Consider the following 26,559-nt stretch of genomic DNA (forward strand, 5'->3'; position numbering starts at 1 on the left):
AAATATCTACAAGCTGCATTTTATTAATGTTTTTAATTTTAAAAGTTGTCTCCTCATTAGAGGTACACATACAGTGGAATGTGAAGCAAAGCAGAAATTGAAGAAGAAACCTGTAATACATGGCTTAAATAAGAAAACACCAAGTTGCAGCTTATTAAAATGAATTTCAGTAATAGCTAGCAAGATTGTTTCTTTCAAGTCAATGCATTTTCTGGAAGAGTACAGGTGAATGGGAAAACGCAGGAAACTCTCATCCCATCATTTTTTTTGATGTTAGGGATGAATTTATAGCTTGTTCCCTACATACTCTTCCCACTGTTCTTTGCTTCTGCAGCTTAAGCCACTTGAATGTATAAATGTATCTGCCCCTGCTGTGTCTCAGTGTCTGTCCTGCACACAGAAAGTGTCTGTGTCCAAAGGAAAGGGGCAGCTGGGGCTGGCAGGAGGCTTGCATTGCCCTCTGGAGTAGCAGGCCTTTGCACTGAGGTCTAAAATTTGATTCAGATACCTAAAATTCCCACAGGTGTTCCCCTGTAGTAGAGAAAGTAGCATAAACTGAGAGTGATATGTGATGCAAATTTCTCACTGTGACTGCTTTCCCTTGTGTCTCTGTATGTGCATTTATGGCTGTGCCATAAGCTAAAAAACACCCAAACAATCCCCCACCCACAGCCCCTCACCCCTGAGAAAGACACCACGAGAAGAGTGGACTGAAGGACTGAAAAAAATACCAATAAACGCTCGTGACCTTCAGCTTGTGTCCCGGTGGGAGAAGCTGGAATTTGGTGCTTGGGAAGATTCCTTGGCTAATGGTAAATGAACTGCAGTGTTCACTCTTTTATGCCCTCACCCATAAAACTTTCCCTGTTCCATAGGTTAATTTACTTTTCTTGGAAGAGATTATTAATATCCCAACCTAGGCTGAATCCTGAATTTAATATCGAGTTTGATTCCATTTTGCTGCATATTGTAGCCAATAAATGTTCAATAGCTTGGGAGAGAGTCAGCTCCCCTTTCAAATTAGATTTTAAACTTGCCATTTGCTACTTTAACTCTATTAATATTTTTTTCATCTTTTGTATGTTTTCTTATCCTTTTAAAATGAATTTTGGGAGTGCGAGCCTGAAACCCAACTTTATGTCAGGGGAGTAAGCTCTGTGGCAAATTCTGCCACTGCAGAATAATTTTATTCAACAGTAGAACTAAAAAATATCTGAACAGTCTTCATAGGTAAATAGTTTCATTTTAACCATACCCACTCTCCATATTTCATGTAATTAGTATGATTTATATGCTAAATTTCATTGTAGATTCCACAAAGAAATGAGCACTGATCCTGTTTTAAGTGAGGAATTTTTATTTGTATCCTTGAGAACTTTTATCTGGTGATTCAGAGGTTCAGAACATTTCTACAATGCACCTTGGAAACCTATTTTTGTTTTTTTCATAGCATGGCTTTTTTTAAAAGTGCAAATGAAAGTTTCTAGTGCAGCAGGCATTTTAATACCTGAAGCAATATTTTGTGCTGTTCTGAATTGCTTTTGGCAGGCATTTGTTCTGATTTTAAAACATTAGAATGAAATTATGCATATTTATCAGATATTTTGAAACCTTTAGATGTTTTGAGGTTCTTAAGATTTTATGTTCAGTATTAATTGGTATTTTTCTTTCAGCACAAAGAAATAGACTTAGCCAGCATCACATAACATTTTGGATCATGTCCCTTAAAAATTAATAGTTTTGGATACACAATCTTTAGACCTTCAGAAATAGACATCACTGATAACTGAACAGTTGCTTACCCTTAAAATGGGATATATCAAAGGCAGCTAAGATATTTAGCCACAGTTCCCAGTGAATTTGCTTTGCATGCAGTGCTCATGTCCCTTTATTCAGTTTTTTTTTATCAATTGCCTACAATTGTAGCAAGTTTCTTTGAGGATTTATGTATAGTAATTTGGTCCAAAACTATTTACATTAAATTTATGAAGTCCTGGTAATTTCAGGGAGAGTTGAATCTTCTTTTTATCTGGAGTGATGTCCTCATCACCTTTCACATCCACACCACACATGCTTTCCATGGCAGCACGGTGACATAATTGCAAATGATTGTGTTATTCATTGTCAGGCAGGATGGAACCTGCTACAGTGCTCTGCGTGCCTTCATTGAAGTGGAATGAAATGTCATCATCATTTCAGAAAACATACCTTAGCAACAGGGCTGGAATAACAACAATCCTTCCTGATACAAAAATAGCTCATAGATTTAGGGGTTTGGGGTGTGTTGATGGTGGGTTTTTGTTTTCCTTTCATCTGGGTAGAAAGGCACAAGTGCTGGGTGGCCTTGCTACAAAGTTAACAGAGCATTATATTGCCCCTTGCCCATCTGTTGGGATAAAATGGTTTTTATTTTCAATGATGCTACATTGATACTTTTCCCCACCCCATCTTGTGATTTGCTCTTCAGGCATTGTAGAAGGGGGCATTTTTTCCGGTGTACTTTAGGTGAAAACTTGCTGAAATCTATGTGTTTGTGGCTAAATACCCACTTTACATGTTTGCTCACGGAGGGTAACAGATCTATTTCATACATTGTTGAATCCTCATAGAGGCACCTACCATATTTTCTTTCTCAGATTTTTGTCAAGCAAACCCACACAGTTGTTTTTTCCATGAATCAGATTGTGTTCACTTGCAGCCAATTCTCTCAGGTGCTCTCTCACCTTTCCTCTGTCCCTCTCCACCTGCCATATGCTAATGTGGCTGCTGTTGTTCTTTTAGTGGCCATAGGAGATACTCAGGTAACCTTACTTGCATCAGAATGACTCTGCAATTTGTTAAATTTTTAATTAGGGTTGTCATAAACGTGAATAATTGCCTTTCATTTATGCATAGCACATTTCACATGTTTTGCGACTGAACAGCTTGCAGTACACCTTGTTTTTAGAGACATACACAGGATAGAGACGCAGTATGTCAGTTTATCCTTTAATATTGTTTCAGAGCAGGAAAAAACAAGGATTAATATATCACTGTAAATCTGTATATCTTATGCTTGTCTATATATAGCTTTTGCGGTTTTCTATAGTTGTGGTAATCAAAAACATGCTTTAAACATGCAAAAAGTACAAGATTATGATGAAGATTTTACCAAAGATTATCAAAATTCTGTAAGCAAAGCCAGTGTGTCCTACTACTACCCATGAAGAGGAAATACTGCAAATGGTCTATGCAGGAAGTAAATTCACTTTGTTTGCAGTTCTGAGCTCCTTTGTTTTTTGAGGATTATACAAAGTGAACATATGTGGACTACTGCTACCAGCTTGCATTCTTTGATAAATCCAGACAGGCAGAAGACTGCTGGTGGCAGAAAGTGTAGTATAAGGGTGTTTCTTATGGTTAAAACAAAATGTACAAAATCTAGCCTTTTGAGGAACCAATGTGGGCAATATTAGAACACAAATTATTGGATGAATATGTTAAATATCAAGTGTTAATGCCAAATCTACTTGGCAATGAATTAAAGCTTTCTGTTCTGTGATTGCCATGGATTTTCCATAGTATACAGATGTAGCAGAGAGAGAAGCAGAAAGATTTCCATTCATAATTAGGGTCAAAATGTGGTCTTTTACCAGGAAACATCTGATTTGCATTGAAATGCTTTTCTTGTGGCAGCAGATTGTTGCAGCTGTCCTGTAGCCTCCTGCAGCACAGCGGTGACAGGGGTCAGGCTCTGCCAGCTCGGACCTTGGCTGCTGTGCAGACGTGAGCTGGTGTCATTGCACAGCCTGCCAGTGCCACTCTCCAACTTCAGGGGCCTTCCTGTCACTCTGTGTGACCAGCTCTGGAATATCACCACTGAGCTGAGAGAGGAACTGTGAGCACCGATAGAATATTGGCTGATGTGTGTCTTCAGAGAACCTTCTCAAAAAATTTTGACCGGGGAAACAGAGTGACCTTTCTCTGTCCTCTGTATCCTCATAAAACTTTTAAGCTGTTGATAAATGGCACAAATACTGGAGAAAAAAAAAAAAAAAAAACCCACAAAAAAACAAAAAACAAAACAAAACAAAAAAAACCACCAACAACCCCCCCCCCAAAAAAAAACAAAACAAAACAAACAAAAAAAAAAAAAAAAACAAAAAACACCCCACAAAAACACCAAACCAAAAAAGGAGGAATAGCAGAGATAATGAGATTCAACAAATGTGAGGAAAATAAGTGGCTATTTAGAGAACTGAGCGCCATCCTATTTCTCTCATTGAGGGAGGGACCAGAATACAACAACACGTGTTGCTTTTGGCAGGAACCAACAAACCACTCTGTGCAGAGATGCAATAACCCATCCCTGACACATCAGGACTCACAAAGAGAACGCAGGGGAGTCTGATATCCTTATGAGCGAAGGAAAATGAAGTGTCAGGGGACAAAGCCCTCAGATCAAAACTTCATTAAATCTGCTTGAATGTAATTTATGTGTTACACATTTAATTCTGTCCAAGCAGCAGGATCTTAATCATGTGGGTATTGTGACTTTTGATAGTATAGATATTCCTGAAAATGGCAAAACAGGCTCTCTTTTTTCAGATTTTTGATGTGTATCTTACAACATGCATAGCAATGACTAAAGTGTTTATAGGCTTTTCACTTCATATAAGTAGGACTTGGAATAGGACAGATACTTTTGGTTTTTTTTTAACAGAGGTACTTTCCATTTGTATGAACAAAAATTCTTAATCTGCTTTTAATGGAAATGCATGCTAATAATTTCAATTTTTTTGCAATAGAGACAACATAATCTGGTTTCCTCCTGGGCTTCAGATGCTGTGGGTTGATCCTAGCCTGCATCTCCTTGGTGGCCTGGGTAGTCCTTTGCTGAAAGGCATTGTCAGCATCAAAGCCATAGCAGAGAGTTTATCTTGCTGCTGTGATTTCCTTGCATACATCAAGGTTTTAGGACATCCTCTTGCTTATTCATCTGGGACGTCCCTTATTTCTCTGAAAGATCAGAAGGAATCTGGAATTAAACTACTGAGTAAACTGGCATATTCTGGAGACTTTTAACTTTCTGTGTAAATTCCTCAGGATTTATTATAAAAATACTGTATAGAACTTGTCATTAATTTCACCTGTTCTTTGTTAATATTTGTGTGGTTTGACAGATTTGTCTCTGTAAAACTTTTGGACTAAATGTTCTATGGAATTTCGCTTCCATAAAACCCTTTAACAACAATTCAGTAGATTAATTTTCTTTTCTAGCTGAAACACATAACCTACACAAGAAAATATTTGAATAAGATATCTAAAATAATATACAAGTCTTGTAAATAATATATAATTTTGTAATAGGAAGTATGCAAACAGAAAATTATGCTACCTTCAACTCAATTCTACCTTCAAGAATAAGCACTTGTGAGAAAACATCCAATTTTAACTTAGCTAACTTTCCATGCCACTAGCAAAGAACAATAGGAAAAAGCCACAGTATTCAAATCTGGGTTAGCAAATATTATTTGCTAAAAAGAGAATAGTAACTACCTTCAGCCCAAAGTAGAGCTGAACATCAAAGTGTGAGCATATTCCTACAGTTGTTATCTGATGTCTGAGGCTTAGTGTTGCTGACATCTGGAATATTTCTCAATGTGTTTCTGTAATTTGTTTCTCTCTGTCTCTCTGTTATTGATCATGCATCCATTTGCCATGCAGTCAGATTTTCCTAAATGTTTGGAGCCTCAGTTTTATTCCTTTCCTCTCTCATTGCAGCTATTTTACATTTGTTAAAATTTTCCTCAACAGACAGTGGAAGAGAGTCGAAAGTTCAAGAACAGACCAAAGACAACAACTACCAAATGGAACTGTTGCACATGGAAAGTGTATCTGTCATGGTTAATTATGGATTTAAGGGAGATTAAGTCTGTGCTACTTCTCTCTTTACCAGATCTTCAAGATAACAGTTGAGCAATATTGGCACAGGTTGACAGAGATGCTTCCTATCTGCCTACACAAGTTGTGTAGAGGATAAACAAGCATATTTAGGTCCAGTGGGGGTAAAAAAAGGAAGTGTTACTGTTCAGTGAACAATTCCTGTCTTTCTGTGTTGTTGGAATATTGACCTCTTTCACTGAGGAATCCTTTCATTGACTTCTGTTGATTTGGATTGTCTTGGGTTTCCTTTGAAGATGATATTATGAGAGACACCCATCTGCCACTGTTAATTTTTTACTAAAGAGGTTGTATAGCACTTTAGAAAATTTTAGCCCTTTGGTACAGTACGGAAAATTTACATTGTATTCATATGCTCATTTAAATTAGTAGCAGCATTAGCTTCCATATCCTAAATATCTGTATCTTAGTATCCACAGTGAGTATACAAAAGAGTGCTTATAACACTTGGTATAATACAGTTTTCTATTTATAGTTTGCTTTATTTCCGTTAGGAAATACTCTCTGTTCTAAGGGCAAGTATAATTTACTTCATATCTTGCAAGCATGCAAAGTAGCCTCTTTTAATAAAAAAATGCAAGGTTTTTGTTTGTTTCACTATGTTTAATTTTAAATTTTAAGTTTGGGGTAGATTTTGCTTACTCTGCTACTTAGGGTTTTTTTGACATCCCATTGCTGAATTCTCATGGGCCAGATAATCTACAAAAGCCCAGTAGCATAGCTACTGTGATAATAAACACATAGATTCCCTAGTCAGATTTTAAGTTACTGTGACATGCTCTGCTCTTGAATAAATGTTTTTATTTAAAATGTGTCATTTGTACTGAAGTGTTTTATAACTGAATCACCGAATAATCATAAGACAAGGCCCTGAACTAGCAATCGAAAGGTCAGGAGAACGTGGTCAATAATTGTGTGATCATGCTGGGACTTGGGGCAGCAGGATTTCTCCATTGCCACAGTTTACCAGGGCTTTTTCTGCGACAGGCAGAATTGCAGCTGGCACAGCCTGTGTGTTAGATTTCTGTCACGAAGCCTTAGCAGAGAAATGAGCTCCGAGAACATGAAACACGGCACACAGGGAGTCAAACCAAATGAGTTCAGCTTGACCATTGTTGGGTTGGAAGTGTGGGCTGCAGCACCCTCAAGAACGGCTCTGGACTGCAAAGGGTCCGATTGTTAAATGATTGCAATCGTTTACCGCCGTAGGCCATAAAAATTAAAAAGATCTAAGTGTTTCTCTCAGACAGAGATGCAGAGGCTAATTTTACATGAATGCAACCCCTAACAAGATTAGCTGGCTTATTCAGGAGTATGAATTGCACTTCTGTTCCTCGTGTTAAACAAGCTTGTATCATCAGAGTCACTTGGAGCTTTATCAAGGTCTCAGGCAGGCCTCTACTTTCACTCCATGTTTTCCTCTTGTTTCACTTTTCTAACCTTAGATCCCTGAGGTTTTCCCTGTTTTCATACTGACCTTTGCTCTTAGTCCTCAGCTTGAATTCTTCATTTTCTATGCTTGTTTTTCTTTATTTTTACCACATTATTCTCCTACCAGCCCTGTGTGAAATGCAGAATGATGTCATAGTTTAGAAGCACTGTGCCGATGGTGGAATGGAAATGATCCATTTTTAACAGCATTTTCTGTGTTGCAGCACATGCTGCAGTCCTACAACCCCACTGGTGCCATTAGGGTAGCCACTGTTTCTGCAGCAATTATGCAAGCAACCAAGAATTCTTTTCCTGTCATGGAATTAAAGATTGATTTTATACATTGGCTGATCTATTGAGGGTGAAACATTAAAAATGACTAGATTACTCCAAGTATATATTAAAAAAAAAAAATCAATCCTTCTGAAATTTCTTTAGTTTCTCAGAGCAGACACAGTGGGCTTCTTTATGTTTTATGAAGAAGTCTGACTGAAAAAAAACCCAACATTAAAAGCAGTTGTACAATTGTAATTTTAGGTGGATTAAAAATTCTGTAATGTATTATGAATCAATTTTTTTTTAAGGGGCCAAAAAGAATGTTGTTTTGAACAAATTTAATTTTTCTTCTTCCTTATTTTACCTTTTTCCATTTGTAACACACCTTTGAATTCAGGACTAGTATATATTATGCATCATCTCACTTCTCAAAGTTCATGCTTTTTAATGTGTTTTGAAAACACCCGTTCATTTCATAAATGAATTTAAAAAAACCCAAAAAAACCCTAGATCAGCAAGTATATGGGTAACTAATATTTTTAGCACTCTTTCCTTGTCACTTTGTATACTTACCAATTTGTACATACTTTTAGCAATAGCTATAGCAGTCATGAATGTGGATTTTAATTTCTAGAACCTAAAAAAGACTTCTCTGTAACAGTTGCTTTACACTGGGCATGTAAACCTTTACTTGTGTACATCTCTGTATATGGATATATGTGTGCCCATGTGTGCTTTTTTCCTACTATTATGGAATTTTCTGAGTGCTAAATGATTTCTCATTTCCTTTCCACATTCTTTTGGAAAAATTACAAATAATTTGCTTATATTATTTGAAATTTCATGGACTTTAGATACAAAGGAAAGAATAATAAAGCTTACCCCAATTTTAATAAAAAAGTTTTCAGGAGAGAAGTTTTCTATGTTATATGTTGATAGCAGTTACAAATAATATTTATAATGCATAATATGATATTATTTTTACATTAGGTTCATTTGATTGCATTTAATTGCATTCCTTTGAATACAAGTTGAAATCTTGAATACCTTGGAAGCTTCCTGATCTTTTGCCCTGTTTTTTATTATTATTGTTGACACAGTTCCTCCTTTTTTGCTTGGCCAGACTCCAAAAAAATTGAAATCTAGATCTTGTGCCTTAAAAGAAACCTAAAGGAAGATGCAAGCTGGGAAGGTAGTGCAGGAAAACATATGGGGGGAAAAAAGTGAGGTAAAAAAATATACAAGGGCATTGGAAACAGCATTAAAAATAGTAGTAAAAAAGAAGTACAACAACCTTGAGTCATGGAATCATTTAAGTTGGAAAAAACCTCTGTTAACCTGGCACTTCTGCTGAACATCACCCAACAGTCAATGTAGATCCACCTCAGCAAAATAATTTGATTTTGAGATGAGGGCCGATCTCCATCACAGGTAACAGGTGAGATGAAGGTCACATCTTGGTGGATTGCTTTGTGTTTGTTTTTTTAAATCCATGAAATCAGCAAAGCAAAATTTTTACTGACTTTAACTCTGAGGTTTTTATGTATGAGGATCAGCATATCCAAGTAGTAAAACTTGTGTCTTACGAAGAGACAGCTGGTAAAAGAGACTACGAGTGATTCCAAATCCCTGTTAGCCATAGCAGCACTCCAGTCTCAGGATCTCACAGCCACATGCCAGGGCTGCTGATGTGTGCTTTGAACCCAGGTATTCCAGTTTTAGTCTAGGTAAGAATCCTGTGGTACTCTTGCTGTCAGAAAGGGAAGGCATTTTCTGCACAGGAGAATGGGGTTTCAGATACAGCTTCAGGGACAAAAATCTGTTCTTACCTTGACTAGAATGAAAGTGCTGTTTGCCCTTCAGCTGTGGGAGGAGGATTGGAAATTGTGGAGTAGGAGAGGGTGCAAGCCATATGCTGAGCATATGAAGGAAAATAAGTGCAAGAGGAGGTTTTAAACCCTACTTTCTTCAGTTTTCTCTATATTACAATGATTGAGTTCCTGTATACTGTTTGTCTTGTGTAAAAATGTATGGGCACATAAGTGAATGAAGGTAAGAACCTCCAAGGCTTAGAAGGCAGCCTGGATGGGGCAATAATAAGAGACACATCTTAATAGTTTTGGTATGGCTGACATGGCTCTAGAGATTTAACACTGATTTATTTTCTTTTCATGGAGCTACACTCTTCTGTTAACACATCCTGCAGAATAAAGCATGTTTCTGAATCTTTTTTCACAGACTTTAGCAAATGCCTTATTACAGCATTTGAAAGAAATTAAGCATTTTGTTCCCTTATGTTGCCCATTGTGACATATTTAGATAGCCATCTGAAAACCAGATTTTCAACGAACAAATATGCTAAAAGGGTACAGAAATATGTAGACATTTTATGAAAGAAGTATCATGAAGAGAGTCTGTTAAGGAGAGTGGTATCCAACTGTGTGGAAATAATTTCTGTTTAGTAGGACAATGGCATTTGCTAATTAACTGCTGTAAATTCCCTTTATGTTTGGCTGTCTATTTATTTGCTTGGTAACATAAAGGCAACCACATTGAAAGTTCTGCATAGCCAGCTGGCTGCTTTTCAAATGTACAGCCTTTGAAATTGATTTGAAACTCCTTTGTGCAGTAAAACAAATATAAATTGTTGACGTACTGATGACACTGCACAAACTGTGTTTTTGTGAAAGAGCAGAAACAATTATTTCTCCTTCCACAAAATGAATCACCAGGATGTAAACCTAAGCAGGTTCTTTTATGGCTGGACTAGAAACCTTAGATTAGCCAGTGGTTTTTCATTTGTGACATTTGCGATTCACAATTTTTGTGAGCTGATTAATCTTGTTTCTCATACATTCAATTCTATCAACAATTTAGTGATGGGTTTCTAATTCTCATAATTAATGTAGGACACAGTTGTCTTGAAGTGTACTGCTTGTATTGAGAGATGCTTGAGCGGATGAAGAAGTGTCTCAGTTTTGGAAGCTGGAGTGTTTGCACTACTCTCATGGGGCTCAGATGAGGAAGTGCAATGACGTGATTCAGCACTGTCCTCTCTGGCCAGCTAAGGCCACATTTTCTTATTGCTACACGTAAAAAGGAGTCTGTTACCATGAGTTTAGTCAGTAGTTCATTAAACTGTTGGACTTTTTATTATTATTATTCTGTCCTGAGGTTATGTCGTTAGATATGATCTACCATTTTTTTTAGTCCTGGAGTTTTTAACTCCAAGTTATTAGTAAGTTAGAAAATGGGAGTGAAATCCTCCTTTGTGCAGAATGTTGTTATAGCTTTTTCTGTATTTTTCCTCCTCAAATCCTGCGCAGGGTGTTTTTGGTATGCTGAGTTAGATGAGTTAATCCATGTCTTCATGCCACAGAATTGCTGCCTTGTGATGTTCATTAAGGAGAGCTACCAAAATATTTAGCTAAATACCAGCCAGCTATTCCAGCTTGCCTGATTTCCATACTACTTACCTATAGTTTTGTGAAAATCTTGGCTATTAACTTCAAAGCTAACTGGGTCATGTCTGTATTACTTGGCTGAGCTGTACCCTTGATTATTTCAAACTGTTCTGAAGTGTTTGTAGACATCTTCATTTCTAATCTATGTCCTATGACATCTTGACACTCTGAGGACACTTCCAGCTCTCCATCTCAGCACAGAGGCGATTTCCTTTTTTTAAAGACAGAGCTGGGAGAGATTAGTTTGATGTTGACCTCATCCTTAGAGTGACAAAATGTATTTCTTCTTTGGCATTGAGATAATGCAGATGATGATGTTTGACTTAAACTGAAGTCTGTAAAACTTCCGAACATGCAGCAACACTTTATATGAAATGTGAGGCATCACTTTTAAGGTACCTCCGGCTGACATGTATTACAACAGCCATACTGCATGATGTGAATTGTGATAGAGCAAATTCCCCCAAAGGTACATTATGTTAGGCAGTCAAACACACATCTTGGCTCTCTCACAATCATTGGACTCCCAGGGATATCACTGCTGAACCTGCTTCATCATTAATGCTTTGTGGCATGTAAAGGACAGGGATAATCTTTCTCAGTTACTCTGGTCCATACGCAGCCTTTATTAGAACTTAGGCATGCAAATAAGGATATGGATATGCTTTGCTGAACTGGGAACACAGAAGAGGAGGAGAAGCTGTTTTAGCTCATTCTGTGCCCTCCTTCAGCTGATTGAAATGAGTGAAGGGAGCCTTGCAGTCCTGTTGTTTCCTGGCTGTCACTCAGGCGGGTAAAGGAGGAAGGATTCACTAAGACTGAACTTCTCTGGGATTGCCTGCAGTCAGGAGGGGACAGTGGAAAAGGGACCTTCTGAGACATCCAATCCCACAATGCTGCGTGACTTCTTTTGTCTCACCTCAAGTAATTATGCACATTCGTGTCACCTGCATCCTAGGGAAAGATATATAGAGGTGAGGAGGCTGAAGTCTTATTTATGTAAATTGTCACTCATAAAAATGGCTAAATTGACCTCACTGGATTCGGCCTGGTTGTCCCTTACTGTGTATAAACACATAATTGAGAAACAGCTTTTCATTCCAAGTATGGCTAAGGTCAACTTGGAAAGGAGGAAAGGTTGGAAGAGAGAAAATAGAAGGTTGTTTAGCATAAGCCTCCTGCTATTTATTTACATACCATATGCTTCCTAATTCACATTTGCACTGGGTGATTTTATTTGGATAGACAACTGAAACATCAAAACAGAAACAACAGTTTTTGCACAGTGAGGAGCTTCTATTGCAGCAGCTTGCCATCCACTGCAAAGTTCACTTCTCAGCTGAGCGGTTTTGAATGCAATACAAAGAGAGAAAGCTGGCTCTTAGTTTCATTGTCACAATATTGAAAATCACCAGAATTCATAACTGTGCTCATTTCCCTTCCTTTAAAACAGTTCCACAGCTTCCAATATCACATTTTAGCTTAGTGTCCTGAAAAATACATTTATGCAAATGCTCTGTCTGCTGAGTGTCAGTAATTGTTTCTGGACCTGTCTTCTGCCAACTGCATTACTTAGGCACAATGTCCAAAAGTTGGCTGTTTCTACCAAGAGGTTCTAAGTTTCTCCTCATAGAGGAAGGAAGGTCAGATTTGTGAGAGAAAAGCCAACAGAGCTGAATATTTAGCTGTTCTGTGCCCTAAGCAGCCCCCCAGTCAGGGGAGATGTCACCCAAACCTGGCTGCAGCCCGTGCTCTTTGTCCAGCTGAAGAGACAGGGAGCACAGGAGGGAGGAGAAGGGATTATCCAGGGAGGTTTTACGGATATAGAGTGAAGCTGAGGGTTGTGTGAGGGGCCTTAAAGGGTGAGTGTGTAGAGATTTTAGAAGACCTGTGGATTTGAGGAAGGCTTATGATTTGATGAAGCTGTAGGCTTAGGGAAGAATTGAGAAAGAAATCTGCTGGCTTATTTTTCCTCTCTCCTGCTTCCACTTTTCTTTCTCTGTGAGCTGCAAGCAAGAGATGTTTCTCTACCTGTGCCTAAGAATGGTGGGACTTTATGATGCAGAAATAAAGGGATTTAAACCCCTAACATTTGTCTTGTTCCCAGAAGCATTCAGATTTTTATTGTACCTATAGAAATGGATAGATTCATAGTTTCCAAGTATGCTTTCAATTTCCTTGAAAACACTTGAAAGCAACGTTCGCTTGAGCATAACAATGTGTTTATTAAGAAGGAAGTATTTAGAAAGAACCATAGGTTAGTTGTTTTGGGTTGTTTTTTTTTTTTTTGTATGAAAAAGGACAATCTAGAAGGATGCCCTGAAGTGACAGGGAAAGAAACAAAGCCTTATACAGTAACAAAATTAAACCATTAACAGATTTTGCTCAGTTTTAAATGGATCCATGATTAATTTCATTTTCCTGAAGTGAGGCTCAGGTTTTCAAAAGATATCAAAGCAGAGCTTTGATACCTATTAAACCTACATAAAGAAATACTGCTTTGCAAATGTTTGCCACTCCAGTTTTCAATGCTGCTTGTCAGCTGAAAATTAGCAACACTCACAAAAGCAGTTGCTAACTCAGCATCTCTGAGGCTTCCTAAATTCACATTCAAGCGAAGAACCTGATTTTTTTTTTCCTTTTCCATATACATTAATATGTTTTTCCTTTACATCATGTAGGAAGACTCTGGTACAAAAAAGAACTCTCTGTACTGCTGTCTAAGTGCCTTAAGTACAATTTCGTAAATGAGGAAAGTTTGTTCTGAGTGGCTAAGTGAATAAAACTTGGAACTGCTGTGCTGGAAATTGAGTTTGCAATGCGAGCGTTGCCAGAAGTGAACAATGTCCAATCCAAACTTTCTGCTTTGTAGGGCAGGAGAAATGAGATCTCTTCAACGTGAAGGGCTGGATGTGGACAGAGCAATCAATAGCAGTCAGTGGCAATGCTGAGAGGAGAACTCCTGTCCTCCCACCGGAGGACTCCTGCCTTCCCAGCCACAGGGATGACAGTAATAGCTGCTGTTACTGTTTCCAGAGATGATGTCGTGTCTCTGGTGAAAAACTATTTAGCAGGGGCTTGGAGCATTTTCAGGCTTCAATTCAACAAAATATTGACAAATATGTTTTAGACTCATCATTCTGCAACAAAGCAGAACAAAGCAGTCCCGCTGTCGGCTGGAACGCGTGTTCAAAAGAGCAGGCGCTCTACCACCCTAGGGAGAAACAAATTCCATCTGAATAAAATAAACATTCTTTGCAATAACAGTGATAATTATGGATACATTAGTTAGCTGGTTATATAAGTTGAATTCTATAAATTCTATTAATGTGCACATTTGCTTTACATGACTCAAAAAATCAGGATGTTTTGTACGTATTTCTTATTCAGACAAATTTAAAATATTACTCTTTCCATCATGACAAAGAGGTTTACAGTAACTTGAGTCAAATTACCTTTTATATAATGATGCGTTTTGCAGGAAGTTAGGATGCTTTTGAGAAATGTACATCTGTGGGGTAAAATTGGCATTCCCAGTAATGGTTTATATATTGTTCCAATGGTGGTGATAAAATTAAGGGAATTTTTAAATATTTCTTTGGGAAGATTAACATATTTTTTTTTCATTCAGCTAAGACTAGAAATGCAGAATTATTTCACTTTCCTGTGCTGTGCAATCCTACTGTGCACAGCTGTACAGTTTTTCCAAAAGACCAGTCTCAGGCAGCTCAGGACACTTGCACACACACTGGGATTGTGGATGTACAGAGGAAACAGAGTTCCTAGTGTGGTTTCCTTCAAAAATAATTTAATGCACCAAAACTTTTTCTTAGCCAAAGACAGAAGGAGGGGACTATAGGGGATGAACTTCAAAACCAGGCTACCAATGCAAATGGAATTTTATGTGTCTCCCTCTTTCTGCTTTGCCAATTCCCTTCTGCTCAGCTCCTATAGAAATCTGTGCAACAATTCCAAGTATTTATTCACAATTGCACCTGCAGCAAAAAGTCTTGGGTTTGGTATCTGTGCCTCTTTTAACCCAGAATTTTTTAATGAGATAAACTTGATTTCGGTTTTGTGATTTTTCACCACAGCTGTAAAATTTAATTAAATAGTAATAAGAAAAAAAATCAATAAGTATGAAGTTCTTTGTAGCAAAATATTGAGGTTTTTGTATTTTATATTGTCATTTTTCATATTCAGAATCATTTTACTGTGAAAAGTTATAGATAGGTGCCAACAAAATTCTTGTTAATCTTCCCTTTTAGATCAAAAGCATAAAAAGAGATCTTTATTTAAAATTTGTTTTATAGGAGGTTTCAGCATATGCCTAATAAAATTCTTCCTGAATTGCTATGTTATATGCTTAGCTTCAGATTGCAAGGAATGTGTCCTGAAGTTATGAACCCTTTGAAACAGGGAAATAAAAGGATATCTAACAGATCATTAAGTACAGGGGTACTATCAAGCGTAGCTTTAATGTCACAGACATCTCGCCTTTTAGAAAGTTTCAGTGCACAGTGATAAGAGTTTTAAATGTGGTAGTCAAGTGTTTGTAACACATATATGGTCAGACTTAAAGAAAAGAAAGGCCTTGGGTTTTTGGGTTTTTTTCATCCCTACTTTGGGTGAAATACAACCCCCAAATGCAAGAAATAGGCCTTGAAAATCAGCATTATTCAATGTAAAAGCTCAAAACTGAAATGAAGAAATTCTCAGAAAACTACTGTTAAGTATTTAAATAAAGATGTTGAATTTTTGAGAAATCTCAGAAGAAAAAGAAATACCTTATTTTTGTCATAAAAGAGAGCTAAATTCATTTTGGATCCGTAATCCTCTCTGAAGACCTCTTGAGTAGAAGAAGCACTCAGAAATGAAAACCAAGAACACACAATAGTAACTGCAGCTTTCCAGTGAACCTCAGGTCACCTGTGATCTCTGTCAAACTCCATTTTCCACTGCACTGAAGTGAGTAAAACAAGTGGTCACCATAAAAATGCCTTCAATATGGCAGTTTCAAGTGTCATTAACCTCTGTTCCATCTGCTTAAGGAGAATGTGGCCATCTAATTGCTAGGAATATTGTTACACACAGAACAGTCAAGCATGTAGATTTATCATATAGAGTCTGAAAAAACCCAGCTCTTGATGTTCTGCTGCTCTTTGTTGAACTTGTGTGAATTTACTCAACAAGTGAATTGTATTCCTCATTTAGGGTTTAGTTCATATGGAAAAGATGAACAAGCAATGGAAAATCAGGGGGTTTAACAGACTGGTGTGTAATTCTTTGGCTCTTGTTGACTTGGGGATTAACTTTTCTTTAGGAACTTTTAAACCATAAGACTCAAAGCCCTTTAAGCATTACGAGGTTATCATATTTTTTACAAGATGAAGACAGAGATGTGACAGTAATACATCACCATATGCAGTAAGTTGGAGTAAGGATCTGAGTGTCATCTACTTACTGTTTCCATATACCTGTGCACACAGTTTTACCTCTTATCCTCCTCCATTCTTTTACTCATCTGTTTTTCACTTCTTTCCACTTTATTCTACCCCTGTTTGTTCAACTTGTTGGATCCTGAACGCTTTTGAAAAGCCAGTGTTAGGAATTTTAAGTTTAGCATTAAGAACTTAAAGAAGAGGAAAGGTCTTAGATTCAGGACTGATTTTGTCAGTCACCTCTAATGTACACTTGATTTATTTGTCTCTCTGTTACTTTATCATTAATTTTCCCCCAACTCGATTGCTAAGGAGTAAGGAAGGTTTAGTGAAAGATGGGAAAATGAAGGAAAAGCCATGAAATTCTATGGATGTGCAGGGAACTTAAGATGAAGCATTCCTAATAAATATCCCTTTAGACATTGCTTTTGCTGAAGGCATTAAATGAACCATCCCATTTCTTCTCCCTGCATCCAGATCAGAATTATAAATAGGTATATGTAAAAATACCTCATGCCCCAAATAGTATGAAATGTGCTGTCAACATATTCTGGTCTGCTGGCTGGAAATGTTCATAAATTAATAAAATTGTACTGATTTTCTTCAAAGGTGAGATGTTTTAACATTCTTGGCAAGGTCAGTAAGCCAGATTGGAGTTTCAAGTGTTTAACTTCAGCTTCTCAGATTAGGGAGTCAAAAAGCAGAATAGGAAATTTCAGGAAATGAATCTCCTTTTAAATACCTAATAATCAAAGGAACAACCTAAGCACTAAATTATTTTTCATTCCCCCCCCCCCTCCCCCATTCATAAAATATGAGAAAAGGCATCCCAGAATTTCTTTTGAGGAAGTTCTGAGTAAAATCAACTCAGTGAAGCAACAAATGTAATGATTTGGCAGAATGTTTAGTATAATGTAAATTACAGGAAAACATTTGAGGTAAGATGGAAAAGAAGTATTTGTGTTCGTATCCGTACTCCCTGTGATTAAACTTTTTTTAATTAAAATGTATAAAAAGCAATAAATCTAATAATATAATAGAATTAGCTGATACTATTAAACCAAGCTGTTTCTGATTCTGCAAAAATTGCTATAACTTCTGAATAATTTGTAACTGTATCTCCATACAAACAGAAATGTATTTAGAAAAAATAATTAAAAAGCATAAATAGAAGCCTTTTGAATGCTCATTTCTCACTTTGCAATGATTAAAAATTTGGGTTGTTCCAGCATGCTGGTTTATTGCATAGCTGCATTAAAAACTTACGTTTCTGGAATTAAACTACGGTTTATAATCCTTTTTGGAAATAAATATTCTTTTTTATGCAGGAAAACCTGTATTTCATCATGCAAGTAAAGCAGCAGCTTTTAAGAGAGCATTGAGTTCAACAGATGTGTGTAGCACATACCTGGTTGGCTGTGAGAAAAGTTGTAATGTCTAAGATTGTAAAGTTATTTTGGAAAATATCAGAATATTTCTTTGGGTGAAATGTCCTTCTGTTGAACTACAAAAGAGTAGATGTCTTTACATCTCAGAGCATTTATATTTGAACAGAGTGATTGAACTTACAGCACTCTGTGCTTTGAATTAAATGCACACTCATCAAAATAATTAAAGAGATTGTAAGCTGAAGTGAGCACTGGTGGGAAGATGCAGTTCTCCTTTGTGTGCTTGTCATCTGTATGAGATGCGGTACTTGAATATATTTTTCTCATTTTGAAATGAATATTTAATTAAATTACTTTAGAAATACCCAATGGTTAATGAGAAAACTCAATTTGCCAAAAATGTGCTCTTGCAATACTTTTGTGACATTCCAAGCTTGAATCCTCATATGCAAGTATCATGCAAACACTATTGCTTTGGCAAGTGACCTTTACCATGGTTTGTTTTTTAATTGAGCAAGTTTATTGAATTTTCTAGAGTTTTAAGTGTTTGTTGGCTTTTTTTAGCAGTGGTTTCTATGACAGTGTTACACATAAGACATGAAGACTAATTGCTGACAGTAAAAGCACCTGCAGTTGTAACTGGTGCTCTTCTGCATTTTAAAATATCAGGAAATGAGACATTTAAAAATTTTCTAAAAATTTATTCGTTAGCATTTCCTGAAATATGTTTGCTGTGGATGGCAGCTCATCTTTTCCAGTAAATGTGAGAACTGTGATTGTGTCCAGCTTTTCTTTTCCAGCTGTCACTAGCAGAGTGTCATAATATTTAGAGATACACTCTATACCTGTCAGAGTTTGTTACAGTTCAGTGATGCATGATGAAGTGTGAGGGACACAGTCTTCCTACACTACTCACAGTATGAATGCAGTGATGATACTTCACAATGACTCCTTGCTCAAGGTCAGGACAAAGAAACTCATCTGTGGTGCTCAACAACTCACTTATTAATTGCTGAGTTCTAGAACTCAGGGCCAATTTCTTTAATATGCCTATAATTTGATGGAAAGATTCCTGGGTGTTTATGAGAAATGCAACAAACTTTTGTAACAAGTGCAATTTTTCCATGCAAATTCTTTCAAAATGAACTGATTTAATCATCTGAAATTATTTCCTTGCTCAAATCCTTTGAAATGAAACACGATAGCAATAAGCTTTTGCTATTTTACCGGAGGATTAGTCCTGCTGGTATTTGAAGATATAACTGAAAAGGTACCTCTGACTAATACTTATTCTGGTAATTTTTATAACACCTTGAAAAAAATTAAAACTTGCTAGCTAAGGGATTATTGTAAACCTATAAGAATAATATACACCTAACTCATTAGCCTTATTCTTCTGTTTTGCTAAAATATGCAATTTTAAGGCTTTAACACCTCAGGTGCTCTTGGCTTTTTTTGTGAATGCCATTTAAAAGCATGCTAGTGGGACTTATTCCATTAGAATATTTGCATGTGCTACTTTTCTAGTTGCTAATTATCTAATAAAAAACACTTGCTAATTTACAGATGTTCTGTTGCTGCACTATTGTCCTGAACCTTTCTTTCTCCTACACTGTTCCCTTGAAATCATAGGGCCATAAAGGAGGTATGACTAATTACATTACTAATGGTATATTGAGGTGTTTAGGTCCTTCAAACGGCTTCTTTTTTGCTATTTCTTTTATCCAAACAAATACATTAAAAATCTCAATTTTCTGCTGAAGATCTACAGCTCAGCAAACTTGAGCGACATTTACTTTTTTTTAAAATGCTGTTCACACAATAGAAAAATTCCTTCACACAAAGCAGTTTCAAGTAGAAAGGGGTTTTGAAAATCTGAAAGTTGTTACAAAAAAAACCCCTTTAAATGACAATAAGAGTGAAAATGTTTCGTGCATTTTTGGAAGAGTAAACACCTTGGACAAGCTCTTCCACCAAGGTTCTGGGTAACATCTCTCCAAACCCAGAAATGAATTTATCATGTCTGCTGCTTTCCTTAAGTATTGATCTGTAATATCTTTGGCTGGATAATTTTAAAGGGATCAACAGGAGACAAGAATTTGTCTGAGGTTTGAAAAAGTGCTTATACAGAGGCTGAAGATCTCAAAGTAGTTGATAGAATGAAGGTTAAGGTGAGCTGGTTAAAGTTTATCTCATCTTTAGCGAGAAAATTGCTAGCTCTAAGTTGAATTCTTTAATGTAGCAGGAAATGGTATAGCAAGATCCTATAAAGAGAAATGGAATTTCTCGAAGGTTTCAGGGGTTCTCTATCACTAAATAAATGTTGTATGGTTGATGCATAAAGTACTGGGGGCAATTCTTTAAAGTGTGTTACGGATCAAGTCAGACTAGATCGTCCTAATGGCTCCATGGTGGGCCATTGGTTTGGTCCTTCTATAGGCGTTGAAATGTCACCTCCTCCAAAGCGTGCATCATTCTTCTTTTATGCACATACCGATCTATTCTTGCATTTTCTTAGTTTATGAGATCTGATGTGTCTGATCATGAGGCAGGACAGCAGCTGACAGGTCTCTATTACAGTTGTCGTAGCTTACTTGAAAATAATTGCAAGTGCAAATAGCTACTCTCAGTTTGTGTATCTTCTATTATGTTCCTAATCAGTACAGGCAGGTGTTTTTCTGTTTTTCTGCCTTATTGGACCACATTATAACCTATTTTGCTTCAAACATCACACACCTTTGCAGTCCCATAGCTAAGGAAAATATTGAAATACATTAACAGTATGTTGTCATTAGTTTGAGTTGGTCTCCTTCCATGAGTGAGCTATGTATTGGCTGCCAGGTTGTGTGTGGAACAATTTCATTTTCACTGGTGTAGCATAAACCCCATCATGCAATGACAATTACTGAGACCTATATCCCATAAAATGTACTTCAATTTTTTACTCCTTCTGCAGTGTTTAGGAACAACTTAGACCCCTTCAGCACTTGGAGATTTACACTAAAATTATTGCCACCAAATTGGTTTTTTAAGCGTAGATTGCAAATCTTTTAAAGCATTTATTTGAATGTGTCATATGTTGCAATTAACTTGCCATTACTTGCAGCTGCCCTTTCCAGTGAAAAGATTAGAAGATAGGAATTTATAATCAGGGAACCTCAACACAGCTGTCAGAAAAGACTTGGGATCAGTACAAGTAGTCTCAAGGGACAACTTGAAAGGCAGATCTGAACTGTGAACTTGTGTGTCAGAATTTTGATTGCCAAGGACCCCTCTAGGTCACACAACAAGGATAATGAGAACTACAGACTTAAATGCTCTTGGACAAAAGTTTATTATAACCACACAGAGAAATAGCCCAAATATGTCACAGTAGATTCATGGTTATTACTGAAACAATGCATTAATGTTGGCAGTCACTTGAAATATGGTATGTATATAATAGTTTCATTTAGTATCACTTAAAGGTCTATATTGCAAAGAGCCATGACCTGTCACTGATGTATGCTGCTATAACAAAATATGAGAGTTATACCTTTCTTTGATAAATTTCAGATCACTCATCTACTGCACAAAAATAAGAGGAATGTCAGATAAGTTATAAAGAATTTAATTTGACTTTGTGCTGTGTGTTTCTTATTTTAGAAATTTAGGTGATTTTCTCCAAAATAAAGAACATCAGGAGATCAGGTATAGTTCTTACCATAATTTAGAAAAACAACCCTTTACCCATAATGAAAAGAGAAAGTAGCTTTAAAGTTCCTTGGGTTTTAACCTATTCTTTTGAGATGACTGAAGATACTGCATTTGAAATAACATTCCCAGATGTATATGTAGTTCATTCTGAGATTCATAATTCAGAAATGTTGTATACCAAAATAAATCTATAATAAGAGAGTGTCTACCTCTGCCATAGAAATGACAGAAAGTAAAAGAAATTACGGCTTTTCTGAAGGAGAGTAAAAGTTGTCTTCTGTAGTGCCTGTCTGCTGTTACCTTTGGAGAGAATCAATGTTTATGTTACTGTTGAGGTGTTGTGACACGCTTTTCAAACTGACTTGCATGTCATGCCATGGTGATTGGGAAGACAGTGAATGTCACCAGCTTTCAGTAGGAATATGGAAAACAAGATTAGTGCCTCCATATAGTGCAGTAAATAACTTTGCTGATGCTAGGAAGATTGTGAGTTTGTATTTTACCATAAACTGATGCCTCTGAGGTGACAGCAATTATTTCAAGAACTCTATTTCTGCAATTTTAAAATCACTTTAAATCACAATTCTTAAATTTTAAAGCAGAAATGAAATAAGAAAAGACTGTGGAAGTTCTTGGGAAAAAAAAAACAAAAAAAACCCAAAAAACAAAAAACCCCAAACAACTAAAAATCTTGCTTTACACTTAAAAGAGCAGCTGAAATAGTGAAATCCATCAAGTTTGAGATTTTATTTCAAAAATGTGTTCAGAAGTGTAGTCCTATTGAGGGAACCGTATTGACTGTGTAATTCAGGATGCAACAAAACAATGAAAGGAGAGTTTAATAAGGTGGAACTGATTGGGTTGGACATTCGTATACCTCTGTGAGTATTGTTTAATTGTCCATGAGATTGAGTTGTTAAATAAGCAGACTAATACAAACTGAAGAACACAAGAAAGAGAACTAATATGAGATCACAAAAATAATTTTGTTTCTAATATATACTTCTTAATTATAGTGTTCTACACTCAAAGCTGTATGCTTGAAAGCTTACAGTTCACATCTGTGTTGAAGGAAGCAAAATAAATGTTATTTGTCAATACTTTAAATTTCACTCAGGTACATACAATATGTGCTTGAATTTTAAGACATGGAGCAATCAAAAATTACTTGGTTGACACTATAGGTATGCCTGGATGGTGTAATAGAGAAAAGTTTAGGTTCAATTTTTGATCTTATTTTACAAATACAAAGTGAGTGGCCGACTGAGAATTAGATGACCACATCAGGAATGCACCCAGTATTGATTCTTCATTTAAGAATGATGGTCTGTCTTTGAGATGTAAATGTATCTGTTCTTTCTGGTCCAGCTGTGCCAGTGGAAAGGTTATAATCCTATTTCTAGGTCCACCTGCTCCTCATTGCTGTCTGCTGGGAGTTACTCTGCTCCCAGCTGCTCTGAGTGGGTTGCCAGGGCTCACTTAGCCCATTTCAGTCAGAATCACCTAGACTTGCAAAGCACAGTTTAAGTAAGTGAGGCTAAGTTGGAGCTAAGTCTTTTTTGCTAAGAGGGGTTAGTTGACCAAGCTGGCTTTCTCCATCTCTGGAAAAAGTAAGTGGCTGCTACCTTTAACTTGTTATTTCTTGTTTATTCCACCCAACTTTGTGACTCTTCAGGATGTCCCTGGGTGGCAGCTTGGTGGTTGTGCTGAGGAGAGACTTCTTTAAATTGTGTTTGCCCTGAGCAACCTCATGTATCCCCGAGAGAAGCTTGATAGCTCCTGGGGTGTTCCACAGAGTGTTTGTGCAATGCTCTGGGAAGGTGGTGGGGATTGTGGTGGTTGTTGTTCATCTGCAAGACTGGACAATAAATGGGCAAAAAGAAATCATTCTTGGTTTGCTTCTGTCTGTTTATATGTAAATGACATGAATTGATGAGACTTCCCCATCTCATAAATGCAGAAATTTCATTTATCTTCCAAAGTGACTTCTGTGCTCTCTGCAGTCAGCGTTTTCTTAAAGATGCTTGTTTTTCCTAGGAAGTTTATGTGACTTTGTGACTTTTGTATTTTGTAATTCAGGCTATATTGGGGGCAAACTGTTGTGAAAACAATGGCTACAAAGTAGTTCACTAGGAAGCATTCGTGTAGTGGTTGGTCCTTCACTGAATAGTGAGGGGAAGCTAATGAACTTCAGCTGAATATCACTTGAGCATTAAAAAAGTGTTCCCCTGGGACCAGTGTTGACTAAGTTTTAGAAACAGATTTCTAAATAGCTGATTTGATGAAATGCTCTCCACTTCACTGTTCTGTGCTGAGCTGGGTGTGATTCTTCGAGGAGCTACACAGTTTTTTAGATTTATGATAATTGATGTGGGATGTCTACTGTAAGAGTAACTTACTTCATGTAAATTAAAACTCACAAATTTCTTCACAAGTGTTCTTTTGTAGGCTAACATACACTATAAGTAATTTAATTTGTTAATCACAAAAACAGCTGTTACATCGAATCACCATATTTTGAATTCTGCCAGCATTAACAAGCAATGAAAATGCTTTTCAAGTAGAAACTCTGCAGGATTCTAAGTTTACAGAAAGACATCTATGGTTTACACCAAGGAGGATCTGACTCACTATCATTAGCATTTTACCAGTGCACTGTAAAAGATAAATAGGTTCTTAGAGCTTACAGAGAGCACTGGATGTGTTGGCACTGATGCTTGTGCGAATGAAAAGTCAGAATGAGTTGGATTTACATATCTGTGGTGCACTAGTCAGATTAATCATGTGAGTTTACTTTGAAAAAATATGAGATACTGGGGAAAAAATTTTACCATGAGGAGTGTGTTCTCTGTGCCCTCTTTGGGACTGTTGGATGTGATGGTTGTGCTGTAATCACTCTGAAACCTCAGAGTGGAATTTGAGTGGAATTACATTGCAAAGCTATAAAATTCATTGCATTAAGAATAATTGTTTAAAATTCAGATGAAATGACAGCAGCTCTTCAGCTGTTAGAATTAATTCATTAAGTTATCAAAATCAGGCATGCGTATTTTGCATAAATCAGGTAAAACTGTGAATTTGAAAATGTTAATATAATTTTTCTGACAGAAAAGCATTACAGAGTATAAGTAATTACATTCATAATAAAATATGGTATTCAGAAAGGCCTTTTATGGGGCAGATTTCTTTCCCTGCTTTCCACCCTTAGACACTATCACATGTTTTCAGTTTTTCCTACCTGTTTGTTGCTGTTAATTCTGGCTCTGGCTGAGAGAGGGCAAAATATTCTCATATACCAGGAGTGTAAGTTATAAGCTGCACTGAATTTACTTTCCAAGAGAATATCTCCCTGCATACTTCTCTTGGCAACCATTAGCAGCCACACTTTAAAATGCTGCCAGGGCTCCTGAGGACCCTTGATATCGATCTTATCTGAGGGAAACGTCTGCTACCTTGGTCTTGATCTTCCTCAAGTATTGTGCTCTCCAAAAGTGCAAATTTCACTCTGCCTAGTGACATGTAGTTTTAATAGCAGCAAAGATAATCAGAATGTCAGTAAAGGAATATTACAGCAATATAGTAAAAAAGTCAAGAGGGATATGTATTAAGATTTCTGTATGATTATCTGTTATCTCCTGGATAGAGATTTGAGAGTCTCTTGGCACACCTGTCTGGAAAGAAAGTTGTGTGAAAGAGGAAATAGAATTTGTAACAGACAAGTGAAGTAAGTGACCATTTTGTTTTGCAAAATAGTCTACAATTAGAGAGGAGTCATCATGACATGAAGGAGTCGTGGCACTCTGCCACTGGTGTACTGCTGAGCACAGGTGCTAAAGAGAGAGTTTATTGCAGACCCATATGTTATAAGACCTCAAAAGACTCAAGGAACCTTGTTCCAAAGCTAAGAACTCCTGAATGTAGGTTGCCCAAGCTCCTACATAATTCATGTCCTTTATATTGGTGTTGAGATAGTCTTTCATAACCTGATCTCAGGGAAAAGCAAAAGTCATAATACTAATATCCCCCTTGCCAAATTTCTAATTCATCTCTAAGGTATTAAAGTACAAGATCCTCTTTGGCTATTAAAAATAGTCAGGTTGTTTCTAATGTGCAAGTAAAATTTGTATTTATTATTCTTAGGAAAAAAGAATACATTTTATATCTGAAGCGTATACACTCTTGGAAAAAAATCACTTTAAAGTGTTAAAAATCTACCTTAATTAAAATTTTGAAGAAATTATGGGGAATAGAAAACTTTATTTCCTTACAATAAGAAAAATCAAGTAATCATCCATCATTTCACATTGGGAAAAGTAGTTAGAGACTGTAACTGACCACTCAGAGTGTATGAGATCAACGCTTTTTACATTATGCAGGGAAATGGTTGAGTGCTTATTTTTTAATATATTTTTTTTAACTTCCATTTGTGAAAATAACTTTCTAAAAATGCCACAATTAACTAATTTTTTTAGTTGCAGAGTTACCTTTGCGTTCAGTGACTATCTATAACTTTAATCAAGTAGACTTACCAGTTTTGGTAATTTTTCTGCAAAATTAGCAAAATTTCTTGTGTTTCCAGTTTATGAAGCAATTGCTTCTTATGTGTTATGGGAATAGGCAATATTGACTTCTGATGCAGACCAATAATGTAAGAAAGCTGAATCGAATTTGCAAGTTGTGATATGATTGATCTGTTTTAATGCTTGTGGACTCATCCACTTCTAAAAGGGCTGAGCGCATTTCAGGCTGACACTTGAAAATCAAAATAAAGCATTAGAGTAAATTATTAAATCCCAATAGGGAATGAGAAGAGGTAAACAAGAATTTGGCTGCTACTCTGCTCTGTAAAGTTCTGCAAAGGGGACAATCTGAAGGCTGAAATTTTGGGGTGGTTTATTGACTTGCAGATCTGTCAGTAGA

At 36.6% G+C, this 26,559-nt stretch overlaps 1 protein-coding gene across 7 annotated transcripts in view; it reads left to right on the forward strand.

Annotated features, from left to right (window-relative positions):
- The window catches only part of ATRNL1 (attractin like 1), a 432,362-nt gene that overhangs the window by 248,389 nt on the left and 157,414 nt on the right, over nucleotides 1-26,559 (forward strand). The window contains exon 27 of one of the 7 annotated variants that reach the window (XM_040071151.2): nucleotides 13,987-14,104. The exons of 5 other annotated variants lie outside the window; for them this stretch is intronic. In XM_040071151.2, the coding sequence (XP_039927085.1) occupies nucleotides 13,987-14,016 (30 nt within the window). In that variant the 3' untranslated portion in view covers nucleotides 14,017-14,104. Of the gene's footprint in view, nucleotides 1-5,796; nucleotides 5,985-13,986; nucleotides 14,105-26,559 lie in introns of those variants that run through there. One more of the 7 variants, XM_040071149.1, reaches the window with a different exon arrangement.

The sequence above is a fragment of the Hirundo rustica genome, chromosome 8 (assembly GCF_015227805.2).
Source record: "Hirundo rustica isolate bHirRus1 chromosome 8, bHirRus1.pri.v3, whole genome shotgun sequence".
Taxonomy (NCBI): Eukaryota; Metazoa; Chordata; class Aves; order Passeriformes; family Hirundinidae; genus Hirundo; species Hirundo rustica.